Raw genomic sequence first — 14,652 nt, forward strand, 5'->3', positions numbered from 1 at the left:
ATGGCATTGCCCAATTGCCGAAGGTTTTTGTAATAAACGTAGAAGTACTGAAAAGTAATCGTTTTTTTTTGCTGATTTCAAAAATAACTCTGACATTTTAGACACTTATAATGATTACTTTGGTATTCCAACTAATGTCCAAAGCAGTAAAAGTAAAGGAAATGACAATGATATTTTCCTAACGATTCTTATAAGATTATTACAATATTTAATCGTAAGAATAATTATTCAATTTCATCAGATTACTATAAGATTTAGTTATAAGAATAATCTTTTGAATTTACATGATTGAAATATATAGTGACCGATGGTGTCCAATATGTTACTGTTATTATTTTTCTAAAGATTTTGTTGATGATACTACCACTGCGCCCAATATCGTGGTACTGCCAAGCCATTTTTAGTATCTGCAAAATTAAGTAATAGGCTTACATTTTCTTATAGATTTACAGCTATTTCTAAGACAACCAGCTAAAGTATGTTTGGATTTTTATATTTAGCATAATCTTTTGAATATAAATACAGGGATCTAGATAAATATCACAACTTCATGATATTGGTTGCTATGACATTTTAAAATGTAAACAAAATTGTACATCAGTTTTCATTTCTCAAACTTTAACACCAGTTTTCTCAGAACTATGTTTCGCACTAATGGTAAATATGCATTTAGTTTATTGACCATAAAATCTTCTGTAATTAAGCTGGAAACAAATTTTGTTTTGCAATGTAACTGAGAATTTTCTCCTCCTGCTAGTGTAGAGAACTCTAAATCTTACCCAACTTACTTAACCATGGTTTCTATGACATGATTCATTTTTTTATTTTGCTTCAGTTTGCAAAAAACTTCCAGATACACGTGAAGGCTAATGCTTGCTTTCTGTTACCGATACTGTCAAAATCATTCTACGTTCAACACAACCATCTTTCAAAATGTGTATATTGCACAGCAGCTTGCCATTTTACTTCTAATATTGCATTTCTCCTATTGCAGGGGAGAGATATAAGCATATAATCTTTTCCTTTCATTATTGCTGTTTTTTGATCATAATAAAACCCAGTACATTACAGCTACCATTGCAGTTAGCCTATTGCATTGCAGTGCCAGTTGACTGCTAATATTGCATTTCTCAACCAGCAGTACCCTTTCTTTTTTCCAATATCACTTTGGTCGTGGGCTGTATGACAGGGGAATTTCTAGTCATAAAATATATATTTGTTTAATTTTACTAATGAGCCATTATTAACTTTTCACAAGAATAAATTGTAAATGATTCTTTGTATGGTTTTAGTCAAATTTTGACATATTACGTTATTTCTTAGTTGAACCCTTTTAGTGGCTAGATTTTTAAGCATACATCAATAATGTCATCATTATGAACTGCATTCTTACCAAGCCTACTTTCTTCTGAATCTGATTTTTAAAATATATAAAAACAAGATACTATGGAATACAATTAGTATCATGAATGCATTAGCTGATTTTTAGAAGCATTAGGCACTACATTATAATACATTTGTTGTAATAATGTGACAAAATAGCTCATAAATAAATAAGGAAATAGATTACTTCAAAGACATAATTATTATTTATATATTGGCACCCGATTGCAGTTTTTATTCTAAAAAACTCAATCTACTTGTTTAGAAACAGAAGCAACAGGTAGAATAGGTGTCAGTGTTTTTAATAGGTACCAAATAACCTTATATGCTGTCAAATGCTTGTAAAACATTGAATCATAGTGTTCTGACTTGACTCAGTTAAAACTCCAACTGAACTGGTGCAAAGCAAGTCAAGTGGCTGATAAAAACTTCTTGCTACTAAGAAAGGTTTATGTGGGTGATAGCAATGCGTGCAGTGACAAAATTGAGTAGGTACATGTAAGTGTCCAGCAACGCATGCATTGATACAAAGGAGTAAGTACATGTACGTGTATTTTGACTGGAAAGTTTACTACCAACCAAATTACATGTATATAGCAGATGTATTTTGTATTTTTTGCTTTTCTATAGACTGACCCTTTTAACCGTGGTGTACTTTTACACCTTCGCATAGTAGCAAAAACTATAAACTACAACAAAAATGTTGTGAAAGACCTTGAGTCCATAACTTCAATACACGAGTAGGTTATATATACAAACATGTATTAACACTTTAAAGAAACAATCACACACTCGTAAATAATCCATCATGCCACTTTTCAGCAGGTAAGTGTACTTTGATTAGATAGTCTTTTTACCAAGCAACTTATACAAATGATGTATTTGGCATATCAGTAGTAAATTTTTTTTTGTTATAGCGACTATAAATTATATAAATAAGTTATATATTGTAACAACTAGCAGCTCAAAAGATATAGCTGTTGGAATTTTGGTTTGCAATTTAAATTTCAAGTTTATATTAAAAAACTATTATCAGTTAAAACTATTATTCAAGAGGTTTGTAATTTGTGGAAAAAAGTTACATAGAAAGGATATTCTAATAGTAGATAAAACTTTTGCCAGTTCAAACAGTGAAACAAACAAACCTTTTTGTTACCACAAGAAGTATGCTGCAGGGTTTCGTTGTTAGGGTAGTTATACGTTGAATGGTCGCTTCCATTTGTACAGTATAGTTTACTACATACTGTATCAAATTGACTTCTCTACAACAGAACGAAAAGTCAGTTGATTCATAAATCTGCAATAAAATTTTTTTTTACTTGGTTGTGAAACTTCTGTAAAAAAAAACTGCTGAGCTAGAAGCGGCAAATTTTTCTTTTTCGCTTTATATAAATCAAGCTAAAAGATTTTACATTTTTACTTTTACAAAGTTAGCAGTAGTTATAGGTCAACCAATTATTAAAAAGATTTGTGTAGCCTCGCTGCCAAGACTTTGCACCGCGACGCTTTCATAGAAAAACTATAAAAAATAACTATAACCTCTGCTTAGCTGTTGAATTTAGGTTTTGAAAAATATAACAAAAAATATGCAATTTTTGATGATCTACAACTGTTTGCTGTTTCTCATAGGTCTGAGTCAAATTACGGCAGATTAACTCGCCACGAGTCTGTATAACCAGCTTATAAAAAATAAGTAAGTTCTACTATTTTTATTATTTTGTTGATAAAGTAGTTACTTGAAGTCTTTTTCTCATTAAAAGTGAAGTGGAAAATAATATTTACTTTTGAGATAGTAATCGCTATAAAATCCTTACATGTTGTAATCTGCCGTGAACTATATTTTACATATTTGTGTGACTAATATTGCTAAAGTCACTATCCTGTCATTATCCTGTATAGATATGGTCTATTATCCTGTCATTATCCTGCGTAGCTGTTACTATCTTGTATTCAGTACTTGTTCAGTCACTAGAACATACACACATACACATTCTGAACTCTCACCATTCTCATATCTATATATATATTTCTTAAAGTTTGTCCGTTTGGAGGATTGATTGTCCGGCTATAGCTATTATTAGAATAACTGCAGCTGGACAAAAACGCTGACGCAATGTCATGGAGTACCGTCATTAGAAGCCTAGCAGCATACTGCAATTTTCCATTAGCAATGTGCCAGGCTAATAGTTTGAAAGTTACAGTTGTTTGAAAAAGTTTAAAAACCTTTACAGTTGTTTTCATTTTTCTCTTAATTTATTTCAACTACTCAAAAAACTTTTCTCATGATATGTAGTTTGAAAGTTAGAATGGTAAATGTTGTTATATGTTAATTACAAATCAATTTTCTGTCTATACTTTTTTATTACCCGGGCAACGCCGGGTAGCACAGCTATTACTAGTATATACTACATTTGCTAATACATGATTTCAAATTCTAGTACAGTCGGTCAATGCTTGTACATACTGCTCTTGCTAATACATACTGCCCATGCTAATACATACTGTCCATGCTAATACATGTTGTATATGCTAATACATACAGTATAGACTTGTAATTATTGAATCTGGTTATATATAATGTAATGCACATGCTAGAACAAGCCTGAATTCTAGTAAATAATCTACATGCTAGTACATCATTTACATGCTGGTACACAGGCTTCATTCTTGTAAAAATGTCTATTATGGTTGACGTTGTCGATAGTAGTACATATTGTCAATACTTGTGTATACTGTCCATCCTAATACATAATGTAAGCATTAGTACCTGTCTTACTCTACACTCTACACTCCTGTAATACTATATATATCCATTATTAGCATGTATGGTTTGGAGAATACTGTACAGGCGTACGCATAATACTGTCTATGACAATACATATTTTAGATGCTAATATATATTTAAATACATACTGTACAAATAAACACTTCACATCATAGCACATACGTACTATTGCATACTGGTTATTCTAACAAATCCTGGAAATACTTGTACATATTTTATACGATTAACCATACTGTCAATTCTATTACATACATAGCCTGCTTATACATACTGTTCATGCTAGTCCATAGTCTACAAGACAGTACATAGTACAAGTGATATTATGGGCTTTACATTGTCGTACACACTGTCAATCTTTGTAAATATTGCACATATTCATACCTGTTGTACATGTATATGATCATACGCAATTTTTGTGACAGTCACACTGGATATGCAGGTAGATAATGTACACATAAGCAAATGCAGTAAGCTTTCATGCTATCATATACTCCACAAGATAATACATACTGTACGCGCTAGTATTATAATAAATAGTACATAGTGCAGGCAAGTTAACAGTAATCAACACAAAGCACATCATTGAAGAGATCTTTGAGAGAGAAAAGTTTCAATCCGCTACACAAAGATTTTTTGCATTACTTAAGTACAGATTTTATTAAACTTATTGTTAGCCGGCTGACATTTTAAACAGTTAGTGCACTAAGTGTTAAGTTTGACACCTGTAATCTCAAACTGACAACCCGGCTTAAATTCAACTATACTTAAAAGCCACTAAATGGTAATTCTTACTGCATAGTAGTGATCTTCTCCTTGAAATAGCTTGCATTGTTCATCCACAGGTATAGCTTGTCCGAGGTGTCCAGACAAGCTACCTTCCCATTTAGGAATATATGCTCCTGCACCCAATAAGCAGTTTGAGAAATCACTATAACATACAATCATACCATATGTTTCCTTAACATGTCTCTCACTACCTAATTTATGTACAAGCAAGGTACTCTTATCATAAGCTGCTACATAGACCTCTATAACCTTCTAAGCTTTCATCAAGTTCTTCAGTCTTTGTAGTTATTTTGCATAGTTTAGCTCAAGTCTCATCTACTTGCCTGTCCAGTACTTTGAGGAAGGAGTCAAAATACTCAATGGAGCAACTAGAAAAGATCCAGTGGTGTCCAATAGTGCTGTTAGTTGGCAGCTCTGATATAGCTGACATCACATAATGGTCTTCACCGTTACAGCTGTCATAAGTCCCATCATGGTAAGATCCCAAGCTGCCAAATCATAAAATACGGTTATTAAAAATTGTTTAAAATTTACAGAAATGCAAAATTGAAGTTTCAATACATTAAAGATGAACTTGTGCAAAGTTTTAGTAGATTTTATCAGACTGAACTGATGTTTCTATTATTCTATTATTTGTATTATTATATTATTTGCAATTATTTCCAAAGTTGTTGGAAATCTGACTGCCAGGTTTTTTCAAGATTAAAATTGACAAAACTTGATCGGGATTAAAACGTCCAGAAGCAAAACACATGCAAAAAGATGTCACTTGCTGTTATCATGTTATGCAGTTATACTTTTACATACAAGCCTAATGTGTTCTGAGACTGAGCTTATAGTAGGATACTGTAGAAAAAATACCTAAAACAGGATATTATGATGGAAAAACATATTTTTAATTGCTTTAATTTAATACCTGTTTAGTTGTTATAATCTGCAGTAAAATAATAAGACAAAACAGTACTATATACATTGCTGTATGGAGTTCTTACTTTCAAAACAGACATAGTGGTTAACGGCGCTGTGTGAGAGAGACTTGACAACAACGTGTTAGATGCAATAGATTAGTGTGACGCTACTTAACATAACATAAACTTTGAATTTAATTTAAATGAGGTTAGCTTACTAAACACACTTAAGACTAAATTTAACTCTCTTACTAAACATACTTTTAATTTGGTTAGTTTTGACTTTTTATTGTCTGTTTCCAACTTGGCTCCAGCTCCTTTTGCTCTGCTTTCATTTTAATCTTTAGGTTACTATAACTACTATAGCTTACTATTACTATAACTTTTAGCTGACAGTTGTAAAATCTTTTTAAACTGATTTGATGAGAAAGACCGAGTGGTGTTGTTCTCATAAACAGCTTTTTGCATACTTTGCCAGTTAGTTGCCTTCAAAAGTCTCTCTTGTCAGAAGGCGGAAACTAGGTAAATACTTTCCTTATATCTCAATTTTCTTGTATGTTAGGGCACTTATGTGTCGAGGTATGACGGTAGCTAATAATAGTCTTTATATTATATTGCATTTAAGATGCAACATTATGAGTCTCTATTCTTTCAATTTCATTGCAACTATAGGCGTCACAATCACACTTTTGCTTGATGCGAGTGTTTTGAAGGCGATCAATTTTTGTCAATTTTTAATTTTAAAACTTTCTGGCTGTTAGATCACTTCACACATCAAAAACAGTCACAACGTATGGACAAATGCTGAGACTTTCAGATCAAATCTACTAAAATACTGCGCAACTTCATCTTTAGAGATACAAAATAGCTAGTGTTACTCAGCTCTAGAGCTCTATTTTGACTTGATATACTGTCACACAGTTACAAACAGCTCGGTACCTTTGTATTATCTATGGTTTGTATATATCTCAAGGTCGGTGTGTTATGTGTGCAGTAATAGCAACTACATTCTAACAAAAAAAATTCTCTCATTTTAGATTAAAATTTTGAACTCTATAATTTGGAACCACAAAATGGATAGTAGTTGGAACCATATGTAGTTCCATAATCTAACCCATTAAGCCATGAGATGCAATGGATCCATTGGACAGATCGTCATTACATGGATTGAAATACAAATAACGATATGACACGCTACATCATTAAAGCTTGCTCTCACGGCTTTTAGTAAGTCTAGAAATATACTCGCTTAGTCAAATTAGCCATTGGCAACTACAATACCTGTCACTGGATATAAGCTATTTATATTACCTGTGTAATGTCGGGCATTCATCTCATTTTGGAATAAAATAAAAAGTTTGGTTTAAGGGTGCATTTTAAATAGCCATGTAAAGTGCAGGTATGCTACAATGTTAATTAAGGTAAGCCTAACAAACATGCTTGTTATTACCTACAATTCTTACTTGATTGTACTATTTTGATTTTAGATAAGCAAAACTTGTGCTAATAGTGATAAAGGAATTGATTGTGTTTGTCTTAAGATCACTCATCTTTGTCAGCACATTGTTTACCTAAAATCTTGTTGTAGGCATCCCAACCCTTATACTTATACTAGCACTTATAGTAATCTTGATAAAGAATGTTCACGCTCAGGCATCATATTCATAAACCTAAATATCCAGTAAATTGGTAATATATTGCCAATTTACCAAATATCACAATTTGGTAAATTGTCATTCATAAATCTTCAAATTAAAGGTTGACTGGCAACAAAATTCACATTACAGTTATTTGGTATCAAAAGATTCAACATGTCTTACTCTGTTGTGTTGTAGGTGCCAAATACGTGGAAATGTGATTACAAGCTCTTAGAAGCTTAAAAACAAAAAGCCGCCATAGATTGGAATCTCTTTATTTATCTGATGTAGCCATTACAGTTTGGTTATCGCCTTGTCACGTGATGTTCTCACGTGAATTGAAAGGCCAATAAAAAGCTCAATATAAAACTTATTGTAGCATTAGTTTATGACAAACACTTCGGGTTTTACTGAAGACCCCGTATCAAATATAGATGCTCGCTACTTTACAGTTTTGTTTTGGCATTATTCAATCTGCAAGTCGTAATCTGATCATGTGACCCAATATTTCGAAAATAATTTTTGCAGCATTTTTCAATTATCACAGTTGACCAACAGGCTCGTCATGATTATCAGACAATGATATGTACTCCTTCGAGTTAAGGTTAAAAAGTTTAACGAGTTTTATGGTAAGTTATAAGACATCAGTGCTAAAAGTGACAGCATTACAATGACGATAAAACAGACGCATAAGAACAGTAGACATGGTTTTATTGAACGCGAAGTATATTTGTGAAAATATATTGACAAATGAGATTGAATGAAACTGTAAACAGAAACCATCCTGTAACAACTACGTCCCATTTGAATCCAATTGCAAATCCAAACTACGGCAGTCTCGTGTGACAGCTATTAACTGTTCGTTTTTTAGCTTTTAAGAGCTTGTAATCACATTACCACGTATTTGGCACCTACAACACAACAGAGTAAGACATGGGAAATCTTTTGATACCAAATAACTGTAATGTGAATTTTGTTGCAAGTCAACCTTTAAAATATTATCCATTTACTTGATTATTTTTTACTTTGAATTTTATTTCAGATTAAAAATTGTAAAGATATATGTTTTTTTAAAGATTTGAATGAAAACTTGAAGAAAGATGTTAACATATATAATTTTGAAAAGCATGCATGGCCTGTACATCTTCTACAACTGCAAGCGCAATAAAGTATGAAGGTCATTATTAGAACATGGTAACTCACTTGTGTCCTAACTCATGAGCATACACATCTGATGTAGTAAGCTGCATAAATGATGTCCTATTTTCACCGCAGATACCTCCAATATGAGCGATGCCATCAACATAGATATTTCCATCTCGAGTGAGATCTAGCCTGTAATTGCAGTATGTTACTGGATGCGTAGAATCTGATTGAACTGAACTAAAATTTAATGCAGATGCAAGTTTACTTTAACTGTAAGCAATTAGGCAGTAATCTAATATTCAAAGTAACTCTTAGCTGCTGATTAACCAAAAACAAAATTTGATGTTAAAAGACTGCCAAACTAGTTTATTACAAGCTGCAGAGGGGTTAAGCTTGTTCCCTAAATCAGTAATTATTCATCACTGAAAACACCTATTACCCAGTTATCAGCATAAAGTGGTCAGCTTGTGGTAAACTTGATGTTCCAACCCACTGTGTCCATCTTTCAAGACCATCAACAGCCTCAACCAGTGTCGGTATTAATAGATCAGGTGGATAAGTCCATGGAGAAGCACTACCAGTCTAAAATAACGCAACCTAAAGTCTACTACAGTCTTAGTTTTAAATGTTAGAAAGCTTATAACCAAAATAAAGTAATTCTGTAATATTTATGCTGGTGTGACAGACAAAAAGACAGATTATGGTAGAGTGCAGAACCAGGTGCCAGCTTTACAGTCAACTGGCTAGCTACTTTATTGGACAGCCAACAGAAGAACGAATTTGCTTAGCCACACTAAAAGAGACCTAAGACCGTCCGGCCCAATTAACCGTAAAAAATCCAAGCTGACCAAGAGTACCCCGAGCTGGCTACCAGACAGGGAAACAATCGGCCAGCTACCAAGCCAACACAAAGAAAACACATTATTTGTTCAACAGGCCAAAAGAAATCAGCTAGCTGTGGAGTAAGAGGGCAGAGCCTAACCAAATTTAATCTAGTGTAATATACTTTATTTGCTGCTGTGTCTTTAATATTATAAAAGGCACAGCAGAAATCTAGTATATAAGATACTTGACAGCAAAGAGTAAGCTGAGCAAGAAAAGCCTCTTCAATTACAACTATATGTATGCGCACACTATTGCCTTTGTTATATATATTCTTCTTGACAAATACATACTTTATACTCAAACATGAAATAATGCATAAGCCATTTCCAGAGAACGGAGAAACAATCAAGAGCAGAAACAGTAGTACTGAATACTAGTTGCACTAAAGCCCTTACAAATTTTAACCCTGACAAAAGGGTTTCTGGTCAGCTTGCTGGGACACAGAGCCATGATGGACCTCAGTGCAAAAGCACTGTAGGAGCAATGGGGAAGTGTTGTGGGCCATCTGAAACTACTAAAAGGTTTTAAAAAAATTTAGGTCTAGACCTTGGAACCTGCTCTAACTGAGAGAAAGGAGCAGCTAGAGCCAACATAAACTGCACCAGTGAGGTTTGCCAAGAGTAACGCAAAGTATCAGATAGAAGAGACCGGAATCATAGCCAACTGGAAATTGACTTTAATACAGCAAGACTAGGTCAGTCGACAAACTTCCAGACTGGATAGACACACCACCAGCAACAAGACATTCAGTAGTGACCTTTCCACACCATGCGGTTTGTTTGGGGGTAGTGAGGCTGAGCCCATGCAGAGCTGAGCCTGTAATGAACCGGCACAGGCGCTGGATCAACCCTATACAACTAACTACTTTCTCCTAGGAAAGCTAGAGGATTTAGCCAGTTCCTGGTTGACACAGGGTGTACCATGAACTTGCTGAGAAAGCCTGAGTACTTGCCAGGCTTCTCTAGTCTGATCGAGATCTGTTCAAGGAGAGTGAAAACTTTGATCTGGTGGCTGACCGGACATGCTTGCTATTCTGCGGAGTTGCTCATTTGCCAATACAACTCCATGATATAAAGACCAAGGTATTTGTGGTAACCCACATCAGTAAGAAGGCCATCTTCAAGACGACCTTCTCAGTGGCTCACCAATACACTATGAAGTTCCAGCAACTTGTGGTTTCCGTCAGCAGGACAGCACAGTTGACACACGTGGATAGACCTAGGTGGCTGTTGCTGAGCAAGATGCAAGTGGTGATAGACACAGTGGCACTGGCTCAAACCAAGATGACCGTTCCATGCTGAGTCATCACTCAAAATTACTACCCGTTGGGACTGATCGAGGGCAGTTCTCCACTGGATACAAGCTTGAATCGACCTGAACCAAAGGGAAGTGTGGTAACAGTGTGCCTTAACTTTACCAACCAACTTCTGTCACCTAGAGCTTGCATTAAATTGAGCGCTTGCATGAGAGTAAAGGGCCACAAGGTAGAAAATAAACCACCTCTTTCTTTGCTTGGACCACAGAAAAACAAAGAATATAAGGGTGCCAAACCACTTGCAGAACCTGTTTCAGGTAGCTACAAAAAATGGCAAGAAGCCAAGGCAAACTCAATGTTTAGCAAGACACCTGACACTCTACCAGGTTATGCTCAGCACCTGAGAAAGAGGTGTGAAGCAGATTTTCGAAGTGAGATACTCTATTCCATTGAAAGAAGAAACTCGGCTCATATCTCAACACCCTTCTCTCCACTGGCTCGGATAAGAAGAAGCTGAGGCAGAACAACATGTATGGAATATTTTCAACAAAAAACTCAATGAACTTTCCAAAAATGCTTAGAATTCCTTGAGACGTTGGTTCAAAAGAAAGATTTGAAGTAGCAATTCTGAGTCAGCTCAGTGCAACAACTAAACCAGACACCTACCACCAACCTTTGATAAATAAAAGTTCTGACGCTCTATTTTGCAGTGCTCTTTAGCATGCTAGATCTGGTTTCTAGGAAGTGTTTTAGATACTAATGCACAGGAGATATCAGAATTTGAAACCCATTTTTGTCTATGAATGTAGGTTTTACCTTTTGGGCTTGCATCAGTTTTGGCCTACTTTGAGAGAGGATGGAGAAGGTGCTAAATAGCTTTAATTGTCAGACATTGTGGTTTTACTTGCATAACATCACAGTCATTGATCTCTCCTAACTAAAGTAAGTGTTCTAGCAGCTGGAAAGAGCAAGATCAAAAGTCAACCCAGCCAAGAGCAAACTTCTCTAGCCACAAGTGCATTATTTAAGACATGTGGTAAGCGAAAAAGAGGTGGCTATTGAGCTTAATAAACAATGTTTAGTCAAAGATTGGTCAACCACCAGAAATTGTGGGAGCTGCAAGGTTTTTTGAGCATGTTAGGGTTCTACCGTCAGCACATTTAAAGCTTTGTCACCACTCATGGTCCCTGACAAGCTTAAAGAATAATGAAAAAATGGACATGGGAAGAAATAGTGGGCGGTATTTAATGATCTTTAATGAACGCATCTTTTCTGAACCTGTTCTGAGTTACTCCAATCTAAGAATTATTCTAGATACAGGTGCTAATTAATGCGGGGTAGGGGTAGTATCATCTAGAGTACATGGTGAAAAAAAGGGACATTGCTTACTTCAGCAATACTGTCGCACCTGCGGAAGAAACTACTGTCACACAGAAGAATTTGCTGGCCATGGCCAGCGATGTGAAACATGTCTTACAACATCTATATGCTTGACAGATCCTGCTAAAAATCGACTAATCTTTACTTCTCTAGCTGTGCAGGAAAAAGGAGCCATTCAACCAGGTGGCATAGACACCTGGTGCTTTTCTGCTACACTCAAGAGCACCAGGTCTGGTTATGCTACGTTAACGCTAATGGGCCGAGCTGGCAGATCTGCATAAAGTGCTGGCTGTCAAGTTCATTGAGCTGACAGATAGCAGACTTGCCCAGAATGATCTAGACATGGCCAACTAGTCTTTAGCATGCAAATCTAAAGTAAACCCAACAGCCATGTCAGGAGTTGCCAAGACTACAGGGTGACAGCTGCTTAGCTCTTTTGCTACCACATTAAATTGTGGCTAAATGATTATTCTGTCTGAATTCAAACGGATTTTCGAAAAACCAATATAATACTAGTATATAAGCAGTATCTCAAGAATTAAAACATATGTTGTTTTTCTGTAAAGTGCATCTTATTTAAAAAACAATTTTCTACGAGATAAGTATAAAATTGTTTAGTAGATCCTACTCTCGCAAAGTTTCTGATGCTTTCTTTGCGTCGAATGAATGTGGTGTGTTTTTTATTGCCATGATAGTAATGATCTGGTTTTCCCGTTTTTAAAAATAATTAGAAATGGAATTGTTGATCTAAAATAGTTTTATTAGTTGCACCTAATTGGCAACAACTTTGCTTTTTGTGGAGACAAAATTTGATGCGTCTAGCTAATTTGTGGGCTTGATGATGAAAAAAAGTGAAACCCTATTGATGAGCCGATACATCGATTTATGGTTGGTACTTATAGTACCAAAAAAAAGCCAATAAATCCGCTTATGGTAGGGAAAGAGTTGACTGGGTCATCTTTCTGTTTTTAAAATGACAGCCTAGGACAGTTGATCTAAAGCTGACCGAAAGATGACTGAGGCCACTCTTGGTCTTCGCCACACAACTAGGGTGAAGACTCAAAGTGTATTAATAAGAAACTGGTGCAAAGTGCAAGATAGCTGCAGAAGTCCTATAGACACCATGTACTGAGCATTTGAGAGAAAGGATTTGACCAAAAAACAACGGGAGATGAGAAAACAGGAGTTTGAGAAACTACACAAAACGCAGTAAATTTTAGATATGTCTGGATGGAGTTTTAAAAGCTCGAACTTCACACCATGACCAGCCAAAAATAGTGTTCCATTTGCCCTCCGTCTGTCGCAAAACTGCCATGTGGTAACTGCCCACCTTAGCACACTCAAAGGTGGGCAAGACAATCAGTCACCTCCGTCTGACCAGCATAGTCTAGCCTGACAGTGACGGTGAGTAGATTGATAATAGGATGCCAGGTATGTCAAGCAGTGACACACGATGGAACAATGACAGCCAGATAAAGGCAGAGGCTGTATTCTGGTTGCCCCTTTCTAAAAGTACCAGTTGACTTGGTGGGAACTTTGCCAACCACGAAAAGTGTAAAAAGTGATTACTGGCGTTAACTGACTTTGTTTTTCAGTGCCAAAATGCTGTTGGCCTTCTCAAAAACCGTGATACCAGTGGTGACCAGCGCCCTTGACTAGCTAGTCTTCTGCTACATGGGCTTGCCAGAGCAAACCCACACAGACCATGGAGAACAAATCAAAAGTCAATTGATGGGAAGCTGCGTCAACTGAGGTGGGTGACGAGGTCTTACACCTCCTATAAATATTACCACTATGCGGATCAAGTAGTAGAGTGCAACAACTGACAACTGGGTAACTTGCTCAGGGCACATCTACTAAGCAGAGATCAAAAGAGATGGGAGATGAATAAAAAGAGGAAAGGCTCAGCTAGCTGGCTTTTGTTGGCTTGGCACTGGCTGATTTCTGTGGTGCTGGCTCAATGACGGGCCTACTTGTTCCTTTACTATCTGATAGCTAACTGGTCATCCACTTGGACAGCAAGGCTCCTCAGCTCAGTCTGGTGAGGTTGACCTGAGCTTCTTTTGGCGCATCTAAGCCTCTTTTGGCTCAGCTGGGCCAAGTCACCATTCTACAAGCTTGCGAGTTGGTGGGCTATGCGTTTTTTTCTGATTCAGGGTACTACCTTGCTGCTTTATGTCCATCCTAATACACAGGCGACAAATCTGTAGACAATATAGACATTTCAAGAAACACACAGCAATGTGGTTATAAACCTTTTCGTGAAAGAAAAGACTAAATAATAAAATATCGTAAAACATTAAGTTTACTCTTATGAAAGTCAAAACTGTAGATTGTGTACGAAGGGAGATGAAGTGAGAAATCCCCACACTATTCTCATAGTAACGCACCAAAAAATCCTACTTTCGTATAATAGTTTATCTTACCCTTCTGATATCTTCAACTTCTGCTCTCACTATCTGCCTAACTCAACTTTTATATTTCTAT

The 14,652-nt window shown here is 35.8% G+C and overlaps 1 protein-coding gene across 1 annotated transcript in view; it reads right to left on the bottom strand.

Moving 5' to 3' along the window:
• LOC137400960 (A disintegrin and metalloproteinase with thrombospondin motifs adt-1-like) overlaps nt 1-14,652 on the bottom strand; it is a 49,116-nt gene that overhangs the window by 12,283 nt on the left and 22,181 nt on the right. The window contains exons 9-13 of the mRNA XM_068087298.1: nt 9,085-9,227; nt 8,703-8,834; nt 5,278-5,442; nt 4,961-5,096; nt 2,529-2,645 (exon numbers count right to left, since the gene is read on the bottom strand). Coding sequence (XP_067943399.1) covers nt 2,529-2,645; nt 4,961-5,096; nt 5,278-5,442; nt 8,703-8,834; nt 9,085-9,227 — 693 coding nt within the window. The remainder of the gene's footprint in view (nt 1-2,528; nt 2,646-4,960; nt 5,097-5,277; nt 5,443-8,702; nt 8,835-9,084; nt 9,228-14,652) is intronic.

This window comes from Watersipora subatra, chromosome 7, assembly GCF_963576615.1.
Source record: "Watersipora subatra chromosome 7, tzWatSuba1.1, whole genome shotgun sequence".
NCBI classification, from domain to species: domain Eukaryota; kingdom Metazoa; phylum Bryozoa; class Gymnolaemata; order Cheilostomatida; family Watersiporidae; genus Watersipora; species Watersipora subatra.